The sequence below is a fragment of the Embiotoca jacksoni genome, unplaced genomic scaffold (assembly GCF_022577435.1).
Source record: "Embiotoca jacksoni isolate LCO1_2020_lvr unplaced genomic scaffold, fEmbJac1.0.p SCAF_42, whole genome shotgun sequence".
NCBI lineage: Eukaryota > Metazoa > Chordata > Actinopteri > Embiotocidae > Embiotoca > Embiotoca jacksoni.
Window position 1 is genome coordinate 2931488 of NW_027185395.1, and position 23454 is coordinate 2954941.

At 44.4% G+C, this 23454-nt stretch overlaps 1 protein-coding gene across 2 annotated transcripts in view; it reads right to left on the bottom strand.

Moving 5' to 3' along the window:
- The window catches only part of slc12a2 (solute carrier family 12 member 2), a 44989-nt gene that overhangs the window by 10630 nt on the left and 10905 nt on the right, over positions 1 to 23454 (bottom strand). For both annotated transcript variants that reach the window (XM_069169084.1, XM_069169083.1), the window contains exons 2-20: positions 17900 to 18019; positions 16961 to 17036; positions 15817 to 15912; positions 12171 to 12310; positions 11965 to 12075; positions 11739 to 11847; positions 11533 to 11657; positions 11244 to 11328; positions 11003 to 11151; positions 10822 to 10929; positions 10610 to 10733; positions 9120 to 9221; positions 6079 to 6234; positions 5621 to 5720; positions 3709 to 3820; positions 2587 to 2727; positions 2147 to 2253; positions 1596 to 1675; positions 764 to 907 (exon numbers count right to left, since the gene is read on the bottom strand). In XM_069169084.1, coding sequence (XP_069025185.1) covers positions 764 to 907; positions 1596 to 1675; positions 2147 to 2253; positions 2587 to 2727; positions 3709 to 3820; positions 5621 to 5720; positions 6079 to 6234; positions 9120 to 9221; positions 10610 to 10733; positions 10822 to 10929; positions 11003 to 11151; positions 11244 to 11328; positions 11533 to 11657; positions 11739 to 11847; positions 11965 to 12075; positions 12171 to 12310; positions 15817 to 15912; positions 16961 to 17036; positions 17900 to 18019 — 2185 coding nt within the window. The remainder of the gene's footprint in view (positions 1 to 763; positions 908 to 1595; positions 1676 to 2146; positions 2254 to 2586; positions 2728 to 3708; positions 3821 to 5620; positions 5721 to 6078; positions 6235 to 9119; positions 9222 to 10609; positions 10734 to 10821; positions 10930 to 11002; positions 11152 to 11243; positions 11329 to 11532; positions 11658 to 11738; positions 11848 to 11964; positions 12076 to 12170; positions 12311 to 15816; positions 15913 to 16960; positions 17037 to 17899; positions 18020 to 23454) is intronic.

The following is a 23454-nucleotide window of genomic DNA, read 5'->3' on the forward strand; positions in this document are numbered from 1 at the left end:
CCCTCTGGTACCTTCACTTCAACTGCTCCCGTACAGAGGGGGAAGGTGCTCACGCTTTTAATACATCTGCTGACAGGGCGTCACATGGTCTGGTTCCACATTACAATGTGGGGACTCACGAATCCACTTCTCAAAAAGGGAGTATAAAGCTGGTCCAGATGAACAGAGACGGTAGAAACATGCAGCGGGAACCGAATCTACACCGAACATCAGCCGCCTGCATGGATCCGAACGTCTGGTTCTGTGGGAACATTTGTTCTGTGTGTGTGTGTGTGTGTGTGTGTGTGTGTGTGTGTGTGTGGAACTGACACACTCAACTCTGTCCCACACACACACACACACACACACACACACACAGTGTAGCCAAAAACATCTGTGGACTAACAAACTGGGCCCAGTGGGACGACCGGGGTCAGAAGTCACCGAGGCCACTTCCTGTCACGGCAGTGTGTGTGTGTGTGTGTGTGTGTGTGTGTGTGTGTGTGTGTGTGTGTGTGTGTGTGTGTGTGTGTGTGTGTGTGTGGAGACAGAATAAGTGACTGCCTGTATGAAACTCCTCACCCCTGTCATGACTGTAACATACGTAACGTGAATGATGCAGAAATAAGATGGTCTGTTAGTGTTTTAATGGAGTTTTAATGGAATTGTATTGATTTGAATCATTGATCCGTCTCCCTCCTGCTGTGTCATCACTGTCCCACATGGTGTCCCTGTAAAGAGCGTCTGTCCTCTGGTGGACAGAGTGAGAACAGGAAGTTCTCACCTTTCTGGATGGCCGGACTGTTCTGGAGGCTGGTGGCCTTCGAGGACAGTTTGGACGAGTCAGCATCAGAGTCTTTGCTGGTATCTATGGAAACGATCACATCCTTCATCACTGAAGATTTCTCCTGGGAGGACAACACCTCGTCTGTAATGACACGGAAGGACAGGACGGACAGAGAAGAGGAAGAGGGAGGAGGAAGAGGAGGAGGGACAAAGAGGAGGAGGAGGAACAGTAGGGAGGAGGAACGAAGAGGAGGAGGGAGGAGGAGGGCGGAGATAGAAGAGGAGGGACGCAGAGGAGGAAGGAGCAAGAGGAGGGAGGAGGAGGAAGAGGATGGAGGAGGAACGAAGGGGAGGAGGGACGAAGAGGAGGAGGAACAAAGGGGAGGAGGGAGGAGGAGGGACGAAGAGGAGGATGAAGAAAAAGGAGTGAGGAGGAAGAGAGGAGGAAGAATAAGTTGTAATCAATGATGAGATGTTTTACAGACGTGACGCTGAAAGTGATCGGAAATGAGAACTTGGGACTCTGCTCCTCTTTTTTCTCTCTCTCTCTCTCTCTCTCTCTCTGCTCCCCTTTTCTCTCTGCTCTCCCCTCACATCTCTGACTGCTTCTGTCTGAAGTTTCTTCCTGTTAAAAGGCAGTTTTTCCTCCATGTTGCTGATGGAATAGTTCAACTATTAGTTCTCTCTTCAAAGTTTCTACTTTACTGTGCGAGCTTGATTTTATTAGTCTACATCTGTAATATTTTGTTATGTATGTATATGAATATTCAGCCATATTAACTAGACCCTTTGGTGGAAGCATGTTGTGTGTCTGTGGTTGTGTGTTGTACCTTGTCCTTGGATGTGGGACACGTCCAAACCCTCCTTCAGTCTCAGAATGACGGCACCGAACTGGAAGTCGAAAGCGTCACTGAGAGGAAACACATGAAGAAAGAACACAGATGAAGAAAGAAACACGCATGAAGAAAGAAACGCGTGAAAAAAGAAACGCGTGAAAAAAGAAACACGCATAGACACACTGAGGTTGTGAGTGTGTGTTTCCACTGAGGTTGTGAGTGTGTGTTTACACCATGTGACCACAGCTGCTTCCTCCATGGAAACTAAAGGGCACATTTCTGAGAGTATTAGTGGTGATTTTAATATTGTGGGTCAGAACCGTCCGTGACCTCTTTAATCCACAACTTTACAATAAAGCTGTTCAGCTTAAGTCCGTCACTCCGTCTCACATGACTGCTGCACAGTTAGCAGGAAACCCATCTACATCCTAACAACATGCAAAGGTGCGACTGCACTGTGGACCTGAACAACACCTTCTCCGGGTCCGGTACCCTGTGGTACCGTAATCAGGATGAGTGTGTTTACACGAAGCAGCTCTACTTACTGGATCATACTGATGTACGTCTCCACATTCATCATGTCTCCGTCCCTCCAGTCGTTCTTGAAGCCCAGAACCAGGGTGTTGGGTTTCAGGCGGCCCAGTCCAGCAGCCTGGAGAGGGACCACACGGACAAACAGGAATCACTCACTTCTTAAGGGCTGACTGATCATTTCACTGAGGTCACTGAAGGCAGTTTAAAGTTGTGATACATATCAATTCTAATCTTATAATAAGTCAGTAACACGATAAATTGTAATATAATACAGAGAAGTTCAGACTGGATCAGAACTTCATACGGTTGGTTCTGTTTATGGACCACCAGAAGAATATATCATTCATAAAACACAGTGATCCAACAGTGCTGCCATCTACAGGAGGTCTGAACACACAGGTGTCTTCCTGTCCATTCACAGGTGTCTCCTGTCCATTCAGCGGTGTCTCACCTGCAGCAGGTACTGGGATCCTTGTCTCAGGTCCTCTGCAAACACTGGCGTGTAGAAGGCCTTCGTCTCGTTCTTCAGCAGCCAGCGCTGATACCTCGACTGGTCTGTGGCGAGCTCCTTGAAGTTTGGTCTTCGGTAGCCCTGTGGACACAGAGACACAGAGACATAAAGCCGTCAGTAGGTGTCCTCAGGAGGACCGGTTATCTTCCTCTCTAGAACTATAACTTGGAACGTCTTCATGTTGCTGTGTAACAGTCCTGAGATGACACTGAATAAACTGAACAGACTGTTTGTCTCAGACAGGAAACATTAGCGTGTGCTGTTTACACCATGTGACCTCTCTGAGCTCCTTCAGTCCAATAGAAACATGTTCCATAGAAGTCCACACAGAGACTCTTTCATCCATCACGCAGGGTTTACGAGCAGCAGGGGATTTATTAAGGCTCTTTACACTGAGCGGAACCACATCATCACTCAGGATCACGCCGGTTCTGATGTGACTCACGGAGTTCTACCGGGCTGGACAAAACACAGGTGTGAGTCACAGGACAGGAAGTCCTGAGGGACAATCTGCTCCACATGGAGGGAAGTTATTAACTCAGAGCCAGGAGAGAAAACGTGGATGATATATAGTCAGCACTAATATGTACCTAATCTGTGTAGCACTCACACAACAAATTGGTCCTACGTGGAGGAAGAAACCTCAGAGGACCAGTAACTGTTCAGCTCCCTGTCATGTACCCTCAGCCTCCTTCACACCTGGGACTCAGGTGTGGTCCATGTTTACATCTGGGCTTGTTTTCTGATTGGACTGTTCTACAAACGTTTCCTAGCAACCGGTAAACACGTGACCGAGGTGTAAACACGTCCGTATGTTCTGTGCCAGGCTCTCCTTCATCCCAACCATCAGCTGCTGCACTGATCTATTGTGAAAACAGTGATTGACAGCTGGTGTATCAGCACAGAGTTCAGATAAAGATGAGTGCAGAGTGTGTGACTCAGCTTCTGGAATAATTACATCCTTTCGTCAATAATAGAGTATTCATCTGAGACATCAGGATTCTCTGAAGCCTTTCAGGACGTTAGATGGTTGTTACCACATCTTTACAATCTTCATCTCACCGTCCTGACGTGGCCGCAGATCATCAGACCAACGTTCTTCGTGAAGCTGTAAACCAGGTCCATGAGGGCAGGCCGGGAGTTCGGGTAACCGGTCATCACCAGACACTGGGGTCTACAGACAGATACAAAACATCATCATCACCACCACCACATCATCATCATCATCATCATCATCATCATCATCATGTTTCAATCTGTATTTCATGGACGTCACCTACAACATTTACAACCCGTTTCTAAAAATGTAGTGACGTTGTATAAAATGTAAATAAAAACTGAATGTGATGATTTGAAAATCACATAAAATCATATTTAATTGTAAATACACCAAAGACAACATATCAAATGTTGAAACGGAGAAATTTTTATTGTTTTATAAAAATCTCCTCATTTTGAATTTGATGTCAGCAACACGTCTCTAAAAAGTTGGGACAGGTTCATGTTCACCACTGCGTTGCATCATCTCTTCTTTTAACAACACTCTGTAAACGTCTGGGAACTGAGGAGAGCAGTTTTTGGAGTTTTGAAAGTGAAATGTGGTCCTATTCTTGCCTGATATAGGATTTCAGCTGCTCAACAGTTCAGGATCTCCTTAGTTGTATTTTTCATGTCACGATGCTCCAGATGTTTTCAATGATTGACAGGTCTGGACTGCAGGAGGTCAGTTTATCAGCGGACTCTTCTACTACGGAGCCATGCTGTTGGAATACGTGCAGAATGTGGTTGGACGTTGTTCTGCTGAAATAAACAAGACCTTCCCTGAAAGAGACGTTGTCTGGATGGCAGCACATGTTGCTCCAAAACCTGAATATATCATTCAGCATCAACGGTTCCTTCCAGATGTACAAGCTACCCATGCCATGTGCACTAATGCATCCCTGTACCGTCACAGATGCTGGCTTTTTACCCGAGCGCTGATAACAAGCTGGATGGTCCCTTTCCTCTTTAACCTGGAGGATGCAGCGTCCAGATTTCCAAACAGAATCTCAGATTGTGATCCATCAGACCTCAGGACAGTTTTCCACTTCACCTCAGTCCACCTTCAATGATCTCGGTCCAGAGAAAGCGGTGGTGTTTCTGATCATGTTTCGATCTGGTTTCTTCTTTGAAGAGTTTTAACCTTCATTTGTGGACGCAGCGATGAACTGTGTTCACAGACGATGGTTTTCAGAAGTGTTCCTGAGCCCATGCAGTGATTTCCACTCCAGAATAGTGTGTTTTTAATGCAGTGCTGCCTGAGGGCCGAAGATCACCACCATCCAATATTGGTTTTCATCCTTGTCACTTGTGTTCAGAGATTTCTGCAGATTCTCTGAATCTTTTAATGATATTTTGAACTGTAGATGAAATCCAAAATTTTACACAACTTTTCCAGTCTTTTGTTGACCCTGTCCCAACTTTTTTAAAACATGTTACTCCCATCAAATTCAAAATGAGCAAATAGTTTACATAAAACAACATCATTTCTCAGTTTCAGCATTTGATATGTTGTCTTTGGTCTATTTTCTATTAAATGAGTGTATGTGATTTTCAAAAAATCATTTTTATTTACATTTGACTCAGCGTCACAATTTTTTTTTTTTTTAGAAACAAGGTTGTAAAACATAAGAACTGTAAATCTGCAAGCCATTTTTTTCTGACTTTTTACAGTGGTCACACACGTTAAGCTCCGTGGGATGTAAAGCAGGAGACTCAGAGTTCAGAGGAACACGAGTTGTTCTGAAGACACGATCAGATGATTTTTATCCTCCTGCCGGGTTCGTTGCCATGGTAATGATCTGAAGGCACGCCGTCACCAGTCAGGTCTCAGAAACACCACTGAACAGTGTGCTACAAGCTCTTCACTAACGGACACGACATGCTGCAGGTGAGTTTCCGGTCAGAACCCTCTGAGCGACGCCGTTTTTGGTACCTGAAGTTCTTGATGTGGTCCTCCACCCCGCTGAGGTGCAGTGTGTGGGTCAGGGCCTGGTGGTAGGTCAGAGCCTGGGTCGACGAGCCCCAGTTCACATCTGGAGGAAACACACACACACACACACACACACACACACACACACACACACACACACACACACACACAGTCAGTGCTGTGTTTACGGGTCGGCCTGCTCCTGACCCGAGTGGTGTCAGAGAGAGCGGACGGGCCTCTGATGTGTGTGTGTAGCTGCATGTCAAACTGAGAGGTGCTGTGGGCCGTGTTGACGTGAACGTGGTGGTTCATCTGGAGCACCAACTGGTGTCACAGTCAAGTTTAACAACTCAGAAGATACACATGACAGGATGATGTCTGTCTCTGCATACGGTGTGGATGGACGTGTCTGTCTCTACATGCGGTGTCCCTGGGGGTCAAGGTGTCTCTGGGTGTCTCACCGGGCTTCTTGTAGCTGACGTAGATGTAGAGTCCAAGGACGATGACGTTGGTGAGGAGGGCGGCGGCCCAGTTGATGATGAACATCACCACGCAGCACAGCACGGCTCCGGCCAGAGACACCCACATGTTGTAGTATTTGAAACTGGGACGCCAACCTGCAGCGCCACAGAACACGCATCACAACACGCAGACAGACGGTCACGGAACACGTTAAGCACAAGAGCGGTAAGTCATGTACGCTATGGGTGGTGACAAGATGCGCTTCCTGTTAGGTGGAGAGCAGAAGGTAAATGACATCAGACCGCTGAGTCATCAAGAGTTTTATCCGAGTCATGGCTTCAGTTAGAGAACATGGAGGGACGGAGAGTCAACATGTTACATGATGTCAGTTAGCAGCCGGTTAGACTGACGGAGATCCAGCTGTTAGAGAAACCTCCGATTCACTGAACCACACACTACAGCAGGTTTAGTCATGGACACAGTGTGTGTGTGTGTGTGTGTGTGTGTGTGTGTGTGTGTGTGTGTTACACAATGACAGAGTCTATAGAAACCACAGGACGTAAACGGTACATTAAAGTGTTTAGGGTCATACGTGTCCCAGAGACGATCAGCTGGTTTTTAGTTTATATATATAGAGGAGACATCCATCACGTTATTTAACCGTCTCTGTGACCGTGTGTCTCTACATGATGGTTGTGACGTTATTTAAGCGCAGGTGTGTCTCTACGTGATGAATGTACCGTTCAGGTCGGTGTTTTCTGCTGCAGGAGGACCAGACAGACAATCTGTACCTGCAGCTCTGCTACATCTTTGGTATTCAGGAGCTGTGGATTCACCGAGCTCTTCGTCAGTCTGAACTCTGAAGGCTCACCTCAACCAAACGCGTGTTCTTCTCACTCACCTGTACAGGTGTGTGTCAGAGTCTCATCTCTGTCTGACACATTCAGTCTCATGTTTCTACAATCATCATTAGATCATCTGGATTTTCTTGTTTTAATGAAGATCTTTGACTGAATCTACATCCAGAACAGTTTCTTATCACAGTCTACCTGTACTACATGTTAGTGAGATCAAACTGAGATAAAATGAACAAGTCAGCGTTTAATCAATGAGTCCGCGTTTAATGAGCAAGTCAACGTTTAATGACCAAGTCAGCGTTTAATGAGTGAGTCAACGTTTAATGACCTAGTCAGCGTTTAATGACCAAGTCAGCGTTTAATGAGTGAGTAAGCGTTTAATGACCGAGTCAGCGTTTAATGAGTGAGTCAGCATTTAATGAGCGAGTCAGTGTTTAATGAGCGAGTAAGCGTTTAATGACCGAGTCAGCGTTTAATGAGTGAGTCAGCGTTTAATGAGCGAGTCAGTGTTTAATGAGCGAGTCAGTGTTTAATCACCGAGTCTGCGTTTAATGAGCGAGTCAGTGTTTAATCACTGAGTCAACGTTTAATCACTGAGTCAGCGTTTAATGAGTGAGGCAGCGTTTAATGAGCCAGTCAGCGTTTAATCACAGCGTCAGCGTTTAATCACCGAGTTAGCGTTTAATGAGCGAGTCAACGTTTAATGACTGAGTCAGCGTTTAATGACCGAGTCAGTGTTTAATCACTGATTCAGCGTTTAATGAGTGAGTCAATGTTTAATGAGCGAGTCAATGTTTAGTGAGTCAGCGTTTAATGAGCGAGTCAGCGTTTAATGAGCGAGTCAGCGTTTAATGAGCGAGTCAACGTTTAATGACTGAGTCAGCGTTTAATGACCGAGTCAACGTTTAATGACCGAGTCAGTGTTTAATCACTGATTCAGCGTTTAATGAGCGAGTCAATGTTTAGTGAGTCAGCGTTTAATGAGCGAGTCAATGTTTAATGAGCGAGTCAGCGTTTAATCACTGAGTCAACGTTTAATGAGCGAGTCAGCGTTTAATGAGTGAGGCAGCGTTTAATCACAGAGTTAGCGTTTAATCACAGAGTTAGCGTTTAATGACAGAGTCAGCGTTTAATGACAGAGTCAGCGTTTAATGAGCGAGTCAACGTTTAATGAGTGAGTCAGGGTTTAATGAGCGAGTCAATGTTTAGTGAGTCAGCGTTTAATGAGCGAGTCAATGTTTAATGAGCGAGTCAGCATTTAATGAGTGAACCTCAGAGCCGCAGTTGGACCTGGTATCATCTCCTGTTAACTGGAGGACACTCTAATGTCAGTAACATGTAGAAGGATGGAAGTTATCTGACACATACAATATTCACTATTACCTTCACATCCTGTCAGCTACCTGATCGAACACAGAGAGGGAGGAGCTCGGGTTAAAATTTTGATATGAAAGTTAAGGTGATGTCATCAGTCTGCTCTGATGACTCATAACGACGGCCGGTGACGCTGCAGTCTGAACTAACCTGCCATGTTACCTGGAGGTTCTCAACATTTCTGTTTCACTTTTACATCCAGTGTTCATCACAGACTGAGAAGACATCACCCTGTCACACACACACACCTTCACACTAATGATGAAGTCATCAACAGCATCACCATTCACTGCACATCTACCGCTTCTCTTCCTTCAGTTCGTTCTGCTGAACATCAGGTGTCATCACAGTGAACATGTGGACCAGGTCAGCACAAAGAGAAACAAAGGACCGGTTCTGTTCACCTCTGATCATCACTGCACAGTCCGACAGTCCACACACACACACACACACACACACACACACACACACACACACACACACACACACACTTTTGTCCAGTTGATGTCTGCAGGGTTAAAATGCTAAATTAGCCACTTAGCTTCAACAGGCATTTCCAGCTGACTGGTGTCCCTGTTAAAGATCATTTAAGTGATCACATGATCTCTACTGTCGTACACCTGACCTCTGATTGGCCGGTCTTGTGAGCTGTAAACTGTCAGAGGCTCTTAGACGTGTCCTGAGTCCCTCCAGTAATTCAATTTGAGACCGCATCAGTTCCCATCATGCTCACTGTTCAACCAGAAACTCGTGACTCTGCTGACCTGCAGCTTGGTGCACTCGGGATCACCTCCTCGTGGGGGTCTTACCTGGGGAGTTAGCCAGGGAGGCGTGGAACACCGAGAAGTTGATCAAGGCGTAGGATGACAAGAAGAAGTTGGAGATGATGGGAGCGATGGTGTTCAACTCGGCTGGAAGAAGAGAACAGAGGCAGTCAGCTGAGAAAACGTCCTGCAAACACCTGCTTTCATTCAGACTGCAGACACAGAGACGTTGGCAGCATCACGTCATCCTCCACTGAATCGGCTTCTAACATGGCAGCTATTAAGAATTAAAATAAACGAATAGTTTGGAATTACTTCAAGAAGGTTACGTCTCTTCATCACACGTTAGCGTGACCGCTGCTATGTCAACAAACTGGAGCCGAGAAACAGAGCGAGGAGCAGAAAATATTCAACATGTCCGCTGTTGCTAAATGTTCCTGAGCCCATGCAGTAATTTCCACGACAGAATTGGGGCTTTTTTGTGGGTCAAACTGTGTAAAAGGTCAACAGAGACCCTTGAAATGTTCAGAAAGTCTACGTCGATGAAGCGACGAGCAGGGCGAGGTGATCGGATGATATCACGTTTCAAGAGGGGGCGGAGCTTCACCGTCCAAGACCGAAGAAGGCGTGTCAGGGTTAGCCTTGTTAGCTGTTTGTTAACTTTATTAGCTGTTTGTTAGCATTGTTAGCTGCTTGTCAGTTCGACGATTATGTTGATGAAGACTCCGCCCCCTCTGGAGAGACAACATGCTGTTCTTCAGAGACCTGTTTTAGCTGGAGGTCCGTCGGACATCATCAGGCTTCTGCCATCTTCTTTAATATGTTTCATTTTACAGCTTTGTGCCAAACAGGAAGTGTTGATAGAGGCTGACGTTACGCAACACTGAGCTGCCACACAAACTCTTCTTCTTTTCCTCCTGCTGATAACATCAGAAGTCTGTTGTCAGAGACAGATTGTGCGGTTTGAAGGAGGGCTGCTTGGTGTATTATGGTCTGTTCTCGAACTTCTGATCACTGCGGGAACTGTTATTATGTTTTTTTTTAGTTTCTTGAAGTTTGTCATCCATCTTCATGATATCCAATCACATGTTTTATTTACCTGCTTTATCTCTTCCATGTGGAGTTATGATGCACACGTGCAGATGAACAGACTTCAGGTGTTCACACATCATTTCAGTGTTCATACAGTCAGGTTGTCCTCACTCTTATTTTAATGGTTCAGTTAAGTTCACTTCTTGTTGTAGAGTCTCTGCTTTAACACTCATATGTCTGTTTGTGTTCGATCGTCTAGAAGAGGATATATTCTCTTGCGAAATATTGCAGTCATTGGTGGTGATGCAACGCTGAGTCATGTGACTGCAGCGATACTGAACAGGTGTTTCCATACTGTAGTATCATCCACTGACTGGTTGTGTGTATACCAGTGAGCAGTGTGTGTGTGTGTGTGTGTGTGTGTGTGTGTGTGTGTGTGTGTGTGTGTGTGTGTGTGTGTACCAGTGAGCAGTGTGTGTGTGTGTATGTGTGTGTGAGCGTACCGATGAGGATGAAGGCCAGCGCGATGAAGAAGGTCAGGATGTAGCCTCTCAGGGGCTCGTTGTTCTTGCCGTATCCTTTGGCAAACATCCCCAGGCCGGGGTAGATGTTGTCTTTACATAACGCCTGTGAAAAGGAAAACATCATCTCGTCCCGTCAGAGCTTTAAACACTAACCAGAGGTGTGAAGTTAACGTGTGACTCCTGAGTGTTACCTGGAAAACCTTGGGAGCGCTGACCAGCGAGGCCAGAGCAGAGGACAGAGTGGCTGAGAAGATCCCAGCGGTGATGATGGGCCCGAAGCCCGACACCATGCTCATCACCTGGACGGACATCAGACAACATGTTACAGCTACTGTAATCTCCTCCTCCTCTTCTTCCTCCTCCTCCTTGTACCTGGAAGTCGTTGTGGAGTCCCAAGGGGCAGCCATCTTTCTCGCTCTTGCAGGTGAAGTCGTATCCGAACTTGCAGGCAGCATCAGAGCAGTTCAAGAACTGAGAGGTGATGGTGTCGTTCCCACTGGCATCTCTCACAATGCAGGAGCCTGGAGGCAGGACGCATTCAGCCAGTCATTTAGTCAGTCAGTCAGTCAGTCAGTCATGTAATGAACTCTACAGCCAGCAGGTTGTACTGCACCTGTAGAGACAGCGACACCAAGGTAGACGATCCCTGTGATGACGATGGCCAGCAGGGTTCCTCTGGGGATGGCCAGCTGAGGGTCCTGCAACACATTATTATTATTATTACTACTACTACTATTATTATTATTTGTAATATGATCTATTATTATTGTTAAAATTATGTATTATTATTATTTTATTAATATGTATTATTATATTTATTATTAATGTTATTTATTTATTATTATTTATCATTGTTAATATTATTTAAAATCATTATTATTATTACTACTACTAGTACTTACAGCCAGGTCTCCTGAGATGTTGGCTCCAGCCAGGATGCCGGTGGCTGCAGGGAAGAAGATGGAGAACACCGAGAAGAAGGTCTGTCCTCTGAAGTCCGGACCCATGTTCTCCCACATGATGGAACCTGTTGAGAGAAACAACAGCAGCTGACAGTCACGCTGACAGAGGAAGGACTGCTGTTAAATCTTCTGGAACGGAGTCGTACCGTCATAGCCGAAGAAGCCCCGAGACTCCTTAGCTTTAACAGGAATGAAGCTGCCGATGAAGTAGTTGATGATGGCTGTGATGAGGACGATGAGCAGAAAGATCTGAGCCTGCAGGGAGCAGAGAGGACGTCAGTCAGCAGACAGGGTGGGACAGACGGTGTGGGACAGACGGTGCAGGACGCACAGGGTGGGACAGTCTGGGTGGGACAGACAGGGTGTGCCTACCTTGGCCTCCCACTCCATCCCAGCCACAGAGATTCCCAAGAGGAGGATGACTGTGATGGTTCCGATGATCCGGATGTCATTAGTCTCATCAGTCATGATGGCGTCGACACCCTGAGAGATGGGTTGTTGTTAAAGGAATAATTATTATGGTCTGTTGGTGATGAGTGAACACTATAATATATAAATAAAGTGTGGAGGACACTTACATTGAGAAGTTGCACGACCGTCTCAGCGAAGCCCACCACGTACATGGCGACAGCCACCGCGTTGGCGAAGGCAAAGATGAGCCCGATGGAGCCTCCGAACTCCGGCCCCAGACTCCTGGAGATCAGGTAGTACGCTCCACCTGGAGGTACCGGGACACGTTAGACAAACCTGGAGCAGTCAGGAGGGACTCAGAACAGAACCAGCAGATACAGTAGACGGTCCAAACTGTCAGTCAAACCCGATAACTTCCTGACCCGGCTCCAAAAAGCCTCCGGCTCCATAGACTCCCATTCAACTTCTCTCATCAAATCCAAAGTGAATAAAATGTGTCCATCAGTTATCTCGGTGTTGTTAGCTAAAGTCACTCCTTCTTATTAGTTTTCTGGAGGTCCATCTGAAAATAATCCCTCATTCATTAGAAAAGAAGATTCAAAAAGACCTGTTTTTGGGGGCGTGTCTGTTTGATTGACAGGCCTGTGGTGCAGTCAGGTTACAGCTATCGGTGGGCGGGTACTTATGTAAATAGTTTCCTGTGTATGATTGCTTATATTTTGATAATGTTACCTATTTCTGATAATAAAACCTCAAGTGAGAGGTCTCCACATCAGAGTGATATCAGGTCCAGAATCTCACACACACACGAGTCTGATGGAGGAATGAAGACTGACTGGCCATGAAGGGTTCATGTGTCCAGGTGTGGACAAGTGAGGACAGAGCAGGTCCCCGTCCAGGCACGTCCCACTGAACAGCAGGTTGAAGACGTTTGTGTCCTGCAGGCTATTCCTGCACGCGAACCGACCTTTCACCTACTTTACAGGTGAGAACGAGTCTCTTTATGTAAATGAGCCGTTTTGTGGGCGTGTCCATCTGAAGACAGCTGATGTTCCTTTAAACAGCATCTGTGCTGGTTCTGATTTCACTTCTAAAACTCCTCTCAGTTCATCTGACAGAACATTTACAGGCTGTTTTCACAAGAAAAAGTCCCATAATTCCTTTCAGTGGCTCAGATGTAACCCGAAACCTTCCTCCAAGCCTGAGGAGAATATGCAAATAGTCTCTGTCTCCGCCCACCCTCTGGTGTGGCAGCTCCTCCACAGGTTGATGGGACTGTTTGGTCACGAATGTGATGAATGAAGCCAGCAACCGTGTTGCTGACTACATGCGTCATGTATTAAAAACAGCACACGGATGTTTGACAGGACCACGTGTTTATACCAGGAAGTAGACTTTGATATTAAAAACAGAGGGTCAGAGGAGACATTAGATTAAACTCCCTGTTCCAATTAAAACTCCAATAAATTCAGTAAATATTAAAGTGGATTATAATCCGTCTATAAATGTCTCGGGACTCTCAGAGGACTGAATGGTTCCTGTAGATCTACCAGCAGGTCTCAGAGGACTGTTGTAAAGGGACCTGAGGACACGGTGACCTCCTGAACTACAGAAACATAAAATAAGAAACTGAAAACTACCATCCGAGTCAGAGCGCTGCTGGAATCTTCCTCTAAACCTGGGGGTCACCATGACGACAGAGATGCTCCGTTGCAGGGATATCTAGGCGTCGATTTCCAAGTGAACTTGTGTCCAACATCTCTGTCAGCTCAGACCAGGTCTAAACCCAGAACAACCTGCAGACAGCTGTTTAATGTCTTCAGTGTTCAGACTGATCCAACATCACAGACAGCTTTAACAGATGTTCCACCCGTTTAATCCACTTACATAACAACTAAATCGGGTTTAATGAAACCTTCAGATTCAGTTAATCATATTAAAAATGACTGTTGAACTGGGGAGCTGCGGCTGTTACGTCGAGGTCAGACACTGGAGGACTTCTCCTCACCATGGTTACAGGTGCTGATGTCACTGGACTTCATGTTAGTGTTTATAAGAAGCAGATTTTAGTCTTCTGTCATTGAAGCTCTTCCTCCACTGGGCAGCAGTTCTCACAACAACAGAAGATTTATTTATAATATTAGTCACCTCCTCACAGCTGGTTTCACATCATCAGGAGGAGGAGACTGTAGCAGCATAAACTCAGAGGTCAGAGGTTAGAGCCTGAAGCTGGTTAGTCTGGATAGTGGAGTCGGTCTGCTTCTTCACTCACTACAAACTGACAACACGCTGCAGCAGAGGGTTAAAGGAGGAGAGGATCTGATTGGCTGATTGAAGTCAGCTGTGACATTTCCTCCTCCTCCTACACCACCAGTGCGCTCTGCCTCTGTGTTCATCAAAACACCAAACCCATTAGCCCCGCCCCCCTGCACCACCAGCGCAGGTGTGAAGTGTGCTCCGCTGATGAAAACAGGGCCTGGTGTCTTTGAACGCACCACGACACCCTGAACACCGAGCAGCGACTCTCGGTGAGTCCCAGCTGTGTAAAGTGTGAATGCTGCTTCAGAGCTGAACCTTCACAGCAGACATAACAGCCCTCCAGGTCCACACGCTGCTGACCTTTCACCCACATCACATGGTCCTGATCTGCAGAGGAAATGTGTGCTCCGTTGTCATGGAGATAAATCTGTTGATATGGGAACTCGGTAGCTGGCATGATTTGCCACTTCTGGTCCGTCTTGATATTAAAAGTAAATTCCTTCTGCTGATAAAGACCACGAAGTACAGCTGAAAGCTCCAGATAAAGTTAATCAGTGTGCATTAATTCAGGGTCGCTTCGTTTTCAGGGTCAACGCCAAACTCTCCCACTTCACTCTGCAAGTCAGCAGTTCAACTCTCAGAAAGTGTCAGAGTGGGCTATGAACCCATCAGGGACCACCCAGTCTGAGCCTCCACTCAGACACCACAAAGATTTTCCTTCATCTGACTCCACACTGTGATGATTGACAGCTGCTCATGTCAGTTCAAACCACACAGGTTTACAACCAGCAGCAGGAGGAGGCCAGATGTTGTTCAATAGCTCATTGTGACTGTCACAGCTTCCTGAGCCCATGCAGTGATTTCCACTACAGAATAGTGTCTGTTTTTATCTTTACACAACTTTTCCAGTCTTTTGTTGACCCACTTTCAACTTTTTAGAGACGTGTTGCTGCCATCAAATTCAAAATGAACATACATTTTTCATAAAACAATCAAATTTCTCCATTTCAACATTCAATATGTAGTCTTTGGTCTATTTTCCATAAAATACTGGTTTATATGATTTACAAATCATTACATTCTGTTTTTATTTACATTCATGAACACCTTTTTTGGTACCAGGGTTATCATTACTATCACTTTCTTTGATGTGTATAAAACCAGCTGAATGAAACTAACAGAAAGGTCAGGTTTCTTACCGTCACTCTTTTGATGACATCATCTTATTACAGCTTCTTCATCTGCTGTCATTTAATGACATAGGAGTGAAGAACTATTGCCATGGTACATTATATATGTTGTATACTGGCTGTAATGCACATTTCAGGGATGTCTTTGTTTGTCTATTGTCTTGTTGTGCCAACCAATAAATAGATATTCTTCTTCATCAGGTGTGTGTGTGTGTGTGTGTGTGTGTGTGTGTGTGTGTGTGTGTGTTTTGATGAGGTTTATACTATAATAGGGTTATTAGTTATGAGTGTGACAGTTAATGGGTCACTGCTGCTGATGTGCCTGATTCTCTTCTTCTCAGTCTGAGAACAAAGTCATGTTTACCTCCTCGTACAAATCCGTTGGTGGCGATGGCCGACGTGGAGAGCCCGGTGATGGTGGTCACTACGGTCGCCATGGCAACGATCAGACAGGAGAGGGCTGCAGAGGAAAAACACAGAATGAACTTTGTTTTGTAGCAGCACTTCCAATCAGCGAGAGAGCCGTGTGACAAGTAACATCCATGAAGACGAGCCACACGTCTGCCACATGTGTCGTTGTGTGTCGGTATTTCACATCAGGGTGGAGTGTGAGTGTGAGAGTGTGAGAGTGTGTGTGTGTGTGGGGGGGGGGCACTCCACTCTGATAGTGTGTCTGAATCTATCAGCCATCTGCAGTTGGTGTCACATCAAAGTAAAAATGTGGGCTGAGGATGAAACAGGCTGCTGACCGCATCTCTCATCTAACCTCACTAACAGGAACAGATCTAGGCAGGCAGTACCGGCTCACTGGACCTGAACAACCAGACGCTGGTGTCCTTCCTCCTCCTGGTTCAGCTCTCTGGACACTAGACATGTTTCTTGGGGTCTGTGTGTCCAGATTTATTGATTTCCGTCTCCAGGTTTTGGTTTCTGTGTCTGAGTACGACTGAATGGGACATTTGTTAAAACTAGTTTTATCTCCATACTTCTGTGACCTTTGATCAGTGTGACCTCTGTCTGACTTCACTTCAAGTCTTCTCTTCCTTCAGCGTTTCTTAGATTATGTATCAGTTGTTATAATTTGCTGCCGGGTGTAAAACACTTTGAAACTTTGTTTGTGAAAACTGTGAAAACACCAATGTGATGCAGACCGTTTCCACTTCAAGCCTTTTAAACTGTAGGTGGTTTAATGTTGACGTGTAAGGACTCAGCGGCCCATCAGAGGAGCTTTAATAGTGTGATGGTGGAGCTGTACACATGTTGTTGTTGTTGTTGTTGTTGTTGTTGATGATGTTGTTGTGGTTGTTCCTCTCTGTGATGTAGAAATCATGATTTCGAGAAATAAAAGGAACCAGTGTTCCATCATATCGTCCTTCCTGTGCAGCAACAGTGTTGTCACATCATTGTGGGCAGATCACGCACACGCACACGCACACACACACGCACTTCAGGCTGGAACACACTGAGCTGAGGAGAGTCAAAGACATGTTGGTACAGAGTCAACTCACCAATGCCGGCCTGGCCAACGATCCACGACATGCGGATGAAGAGCATGACTCCCCAGATGTTCAGCATGCAGCGGACCTGCAGAGAGGAGGACCGGTACCGTCACGTTTCATGTCCCAGTGGTGAAATACAATATTAAAAATACAAGACAACGTGAGGTGCACAGAGCATGCTAAGTGTTCAGATAGAAGTCATGCACAGATCTTCAGCTGACCCTGATCTACCCCCTCCCCCTCCCACCCCACTCCGAAAGATCAAATTATGAGAATATTATGAAGAAAACATCCTGCACCACTTGTCATGAAAGTCAGTGTGAAGTTTATATTAGAGAGGAACTCCTCCAGGAAAATAAACGTCCTCTGCAGACCGGACAGTCAGTTGCTGAGAGTCATTTCTCTCCTGGTGGTTCAGACCGACCGACCGACCAACTAAACAACTGACCGACCACCAGAGCAACCAACCAATCAACCAAACCAGCACAGTGAAGTGTAATTCACATCGACGGCCCAAAATCCTGAACAGAGTGTCATCTACTTCACACACTGTTCAGACTACACAGTGGTCAGCTGTGATCCTCTTCACTGAGTCTGACTGACCTCTGGGATACATGAGGACTGAACACAGCTGTATCACTGCATCACTGCATGTTCCACTGCATCACTGATTCCCTGTTTCGTTGCATCATTGTCTCACTGCATCCCTTTATCACTGTACTATTGTCCAGCTGAAACAGGAGGACAGCTACAGCTGCAGCGGCGACACATTAAAACTGTTATGACAGTAAAATGTTACGTTTTATTAGGACGTGAAGCTGAGCTGATTCTGACACTTTACATCCTGCCTGAAGTTCAGTGACACACAGCAGTCCCTGAGGGAGACCGTCTATAAAAAGAATAAATCTCTATATAAACAGCAAGAGAGGATTAAGACAGGAAACTCACCAGCACCCCCTTTATCCAGCCAAACTTCACCACTCCTTTGGACTCGGCTGCCTCTTTAGCTGCAGCCTCCTCAGCCGGCGACAGCTCATCTCCGTTGGCAAATCCATCCTCAAACGGTTCCTACAAAGCACAAACAATAAGGTCATGGCTACATGTGGAACATATGTAGTTCATACATGTGCAGAGTGGAGAACACAACAGCTCCTGAACACAACAGTGTTTCTCATGGTCCAGAAGTAGTACGGCTCAGTATCACCACAGATTTCACAAATACATTCAACTCCCATTCACAAGGTCCCGACCCAATCGGATCTGATATTGATTCTGTTGGTGATGTTTCAGGTACAGCACCAGTTTTCTTGGATATGAAATCGAGTCTAAGAGAAGTGATTCCGTAAATTCTACAAAGATCCCTTGACATAGTTCATTATTAAAATTATCAATGTTTACATCAGAATAGACCCCACAGCAGTCATTAATGCACCTCTTCAACATCAACAAGATACTCTTTCTTTCTGGTATAGGCCCCGCCCACTGAAGATGCATACACTCGTGTTCAGAATCTCAATGGCTCTACAAAGTGTCAATCATCGCCAACGATCTGACACTCCCCTCCATACAGACTCTGGTTGGCTGTTGTAGGCTGAGGACAGGATATGAAGCTCCTATTGGCTCATTGAGATGTCAATGAAACCGGCAGTGTGAAGACGGTATCTGACTTTACTGCTCACAATGTAGAAAATGAAGGCGGCCTGCTGGGAAGTTTGGGATGATACAGCAGCAGATTGTGTGTATTCTGGATGTAATCGTGTTCTGGACTGAATACTGTACTGGACCTTTACTGACTGAACCGGACCGGTTCAAACTGTAAACTGTACAGAAAGTGCTTTTGTTTTTCCACAGAAAAGTAAAACTTTGAGATGTTTTTCCTTCATGTTGGCTTTTTTTAAGTCGAGCTGGTTCAGAGTTTTCAGGTCCAGATCTAAAACTGAACTTGAAACACAGTAAAGACTTCTTCACGGAGTGTTCAGAAGAATCCTCTGAAGATCAAATATAAAGACATCACAGCTGTTCCTTTTAATTAACACACATTAGACTCCCTGACAGCTGAGCTGAATCTCCAGGGTCCATTCATAAAAGACATAAGATTACTTGTGATACTGAGACACAGAACTTATTACTGACACTGGATCGTTAACAGCTCTGTACTTTCTTTAACCTGTCGGCAGATTTTGGACCTCCATAATGTTCTGTCTGGGTTCTGTGACGTCCTGGTGTAAACCTCATGTAAAAGAACCAGACAGCTCTTTATTAGTGTGCCTATTAAATTGCAGCAGCAGATCCGGTCTGTGGTCTGAAAGAAGATGGTTCATTTTAAGACCTTCTTTTCTTTCAGAGACCATCAGAAGGTCACTGGTGCTTTAATCACTGCAGACCTTCATAAGTCAGAGGGACCGGTTCTAACATCCTGGTTCAAAAATCCTGATTCTAACATATTAAATGTTGAAACTAAGACACGTTATTGTTTTATAACAATATTTTATCATTTTGAATTTGATGGCAGCAACACGTCTCTATAAAGTTGGTCCAGGTTCATGTTCACCACTGAGCTGCATCATCTCTTCTTTTAACAACACTCTGTAAACGTCTGGGAACTGAGGAGAGCAGTTTCTGGAGTTTTGAAAGTGAAATGTGGTCCCATTCTTGCCTGATAGAGGATTTCAGCTGCTAAACAGTTCAGCGTCTCCTTTGTTGTATTTTTCATGTCATGATGCTCCAGATGTTTTCAATGATTGACAGGTCTGGACTGCAGGAGGTCAATTTATCAGCGGACTCTTCTACTACGGAGCCATGCTGTTGGAATACGTACAGAATGTGGTTGGATGTTGTTCTGCTGAAATAAACAAGACCTTCCCTGAAAGAGACGTTGTCTGGATGGCAGCATATGTTGCTCCAAAACCTGAATATATCATTCAGCATTAATGGTTCCTTCCAGATGTTCAATCTACCCACGCCATATGCACTAATGCATCCCTGTACCATCACAGATGCTGGCTTTTTAACTGAGGACTGATAACAAGCTGGATGGTCCCTCTTCTCTTTAACCTCAATCTTCTCTGCTGAGAGACTGTGCCTCTCTGAAATTATCTTTTTATATCAAATCATGTTACTGATCTGTTGCCATGGTAACCGGATTAGTTGTCAGATGTTCCACCAGGTTTTTTTTAATTTTTATCTTTGCACAACATTTCCAGTCTTTTGTTGATCCTGTTACAATTGTTTAGAGACGTGTTGCTGCCATCAAATTCAAAATGAGCAGATATTTTTCATAAAACAATAACATTTCTCAGTTTCAACATTTGATATGTTGTCTTTGGTCTATTTGCAATTAAACACGAGTTTGTGATTTGAAAATCACTGCATTCCGTTTTTAATCAACATTTTAAACAGCTTTTTTGGAAACAGGGTTGTGTCCGACTTTGTGTTTTAGTTGTGTAGTACTTTGTTCCATGTGTGACGTGTACAAATGTTCTTTGAAAACTAAACTGACCTGAAAGGAAATTAAGAGATTATAATAAATGTAATAAACTGTGTCTGACAGATCTCATTGACGTCAGACTCCCTTCACACACACACACACACACACACACACACACACACACACACACACACACACACACACACACACACAGGATGTGTGTCCTTTTGTTACGACACAGTTGAAACACAGGAAACCTCCTCCTGTGCAGAGAGCACTGTGACATCACAGCCTCCCTGCTGGGTCTCTGTAGGTCCTTCCTGCAGTTACAGAGCTCCGGTTAACCTTGCGCTGAACACACCAATCCTTTGTGCTTATTCTAAAGATTTTCCAGCATGCCCTTCCCACGCTGACCACGAGGACTGTCACAAAATACGGAGCCTGGAAGCAAAGCTTCAGGAGCTCTATAACAGTTTACACCTGCCATCAGAAGTGGACCGCTGTGTGTGTGTGTGTGTGTGTGTGTGGGAGGGGGTTTTGGGGGGTACACCAATAACTGCTTCAATAATAAGGTCTAAAGTTTGAATCAGGAACTGAATGATGAAACAGACAAACACTGAATGAACATGTGATGTTCACTGTCAGTAGTAAAACACGTGGATCTGATATCTTGTTATGTAATCATATAATATCATAATATAATACTGAGGATGTCTCAGGGAGAATAACAACATACAGCTTTATTCTCCTGCAGATGGTGAAACAGAAGAAGAACAAGATAAATAGAAGCTCACAGAACAGATTCCCACCAACCAGAACAAGAAGGGTCCAAACCTCAGACTGGATATAAAACTATATAAAACCACAGAGTGAATATAAAACTATATAAAACCACATACTGGATATAAAATTATATAAAACCACAGAGTGGATATAAAACTATATAAAACCACATACTGGATATAAAACTACACTGGTGTGAAAAAGTGTTTGCCCCCTTCCTGATTTCTTATTTTTTTTGCACGTTTGTCACACTTAAATGTTTCAGATCATCAAACAAATTTAAATATTAGTCAAAGATAACACAAGTAAACACAAAATGCAGTTTTTAAATGAAGGTTTTTATTGTTAAGGGAGAAAAAAAAATCCAAACCCAAATGGCCCTGTGTGAAAAAGTGTTTGCCCCTAAACCTAATAACTGGTTGGGCCACCCTTAGCAGCAACAACTGCAATCAAGCGTTTGCAATAACTTGCAATGAGTCTTTTACAGCTGTGGAGGAATTTTGGCCCACTCATCTTTACAGAGTTGTTGTAATTCAGCCACATTGGAGGGTTTTCCAGCACCAACCTCCTTTTTAAGGTCATGCCACAGCATCTCATAGGATTCAGGTCAGGACTTTGACTCGGCCACTCCAAAGTCTTCATTTTGTTTTTCTTCATCCATTCAGAGGTGGACTTGCTGGTGTGTTTTGGATCATTGTCCTGCTGCAGAACCCAAGTTGGCTTCAGCTTGAGGTCACGAACAGATGGCCGGACATTCTCCTTCAGGAGTTTTTGGTAGACAGTAGAATTCATGGTTCCATTTATCACAGCAAGTCTTCCAGGTCCTGAAGCAGCAAAACAGCCCCAGACCATCACACTACCACCACCATATTTTACTGTTCTTTTTCTGAAATGCGGTGTTACTTTTACGCCAGATGTAATGGGACACACACCTTCCAAAAAGTTCAACTTTTGTCTCGTCAGTCCACAGAGTATTTTCCCAAAAGTCTTGGGGATCATCAAGATGTTTTCTGGCAAAAATGAGACGAGCCTTAATGTTCTTTTTGCTCAGCGGTGGTTTTGGTCTTGGAACTCTGCCATGCAGGCCATTTTTGCCCAGTCTCTTTCTTATGGTGGAGTAATGAACACTGACCTTAACTGAGGCAAGTGAGGCCTGCAGTTCTTTGGATGTTGTTGTGGGGTCTTTTGTGACCTCTCGGATGAGTCGTCGCTGCTCTCTTCGGGTAATTTTGGTCGGCCGGCCACTCCTGGGAAGGTTCACTACTGTTCCATGTTTTCTCCATTTGTGGATAATGGCTCTCACTGTGGTTCGCTGGAGTCCCAAAGCTTTAGAAATGGCTTTATAACATTTTCCAGACTGATAGATCTCAATTACTTTCTTTCTCATTTGTTCCTGAATTTCTTTGGCTCTCGGCATGATGTCTATCTTTTGAGGATCTTTTGGTCTACTCCACTTTGTTAGGCAGGTCCTATTTAAGTGATTTCTTGATTGAGAACAGGTGTGGCAGTAATCAGGCCTGGGTGTGACTAGAGAAATTGAACTCAGGTGTGATAAACCACAGTTAAGTTATGTTTTAACAGGAGGGGGCAAACACTTTTTCACACAGGGCCATGTGGGTTTGGATTTTTTTTTTCTCCCTTAACAATAAAAACCTTCATTTAAAAACTGCATTTTGTGTTTACTTGTGTTATCTTTGACTAATATTTAAATTTGTTTGATGATCTGAAACATTTAAGTGTGACAAACATGCAAAAAAAATAAGAAATCAGGAAATCACACCACTGTATATAAAACCACAGAGTGGATATAAAACTATATAAAACCACAGACTGGATATAAAACTATATACACCTACAGAGTGGATATAAAACTATATAAAACCACAGACTAGATATAAAACTATATAAAACCACAGACTGGATATAAAACTATATAAAACCACATACTGGATATAAAACTATATAAAACCACAGACTGGATATAAAATTATATAAAACCACAGACTGGATATAAAACTATATAAAACCACAGACTGGATATAAAACCACAGACTGGATATAAAACTATGTAAAACCACAGACTGGATATAAAACTATGTAAAACCACAGACTGGATATATAACTATGTAAAACCACAGACTGGATATAAAACTATGTAAAACCACAGACTGGATATAAAACTATATAAAACCACAGAATGGATATAAAACTATATAAAACCACAGACTGGATATAAAGCTATATAAAACCACGGACTGGATATAAAACTATATAAAACCACAGACTGGATATA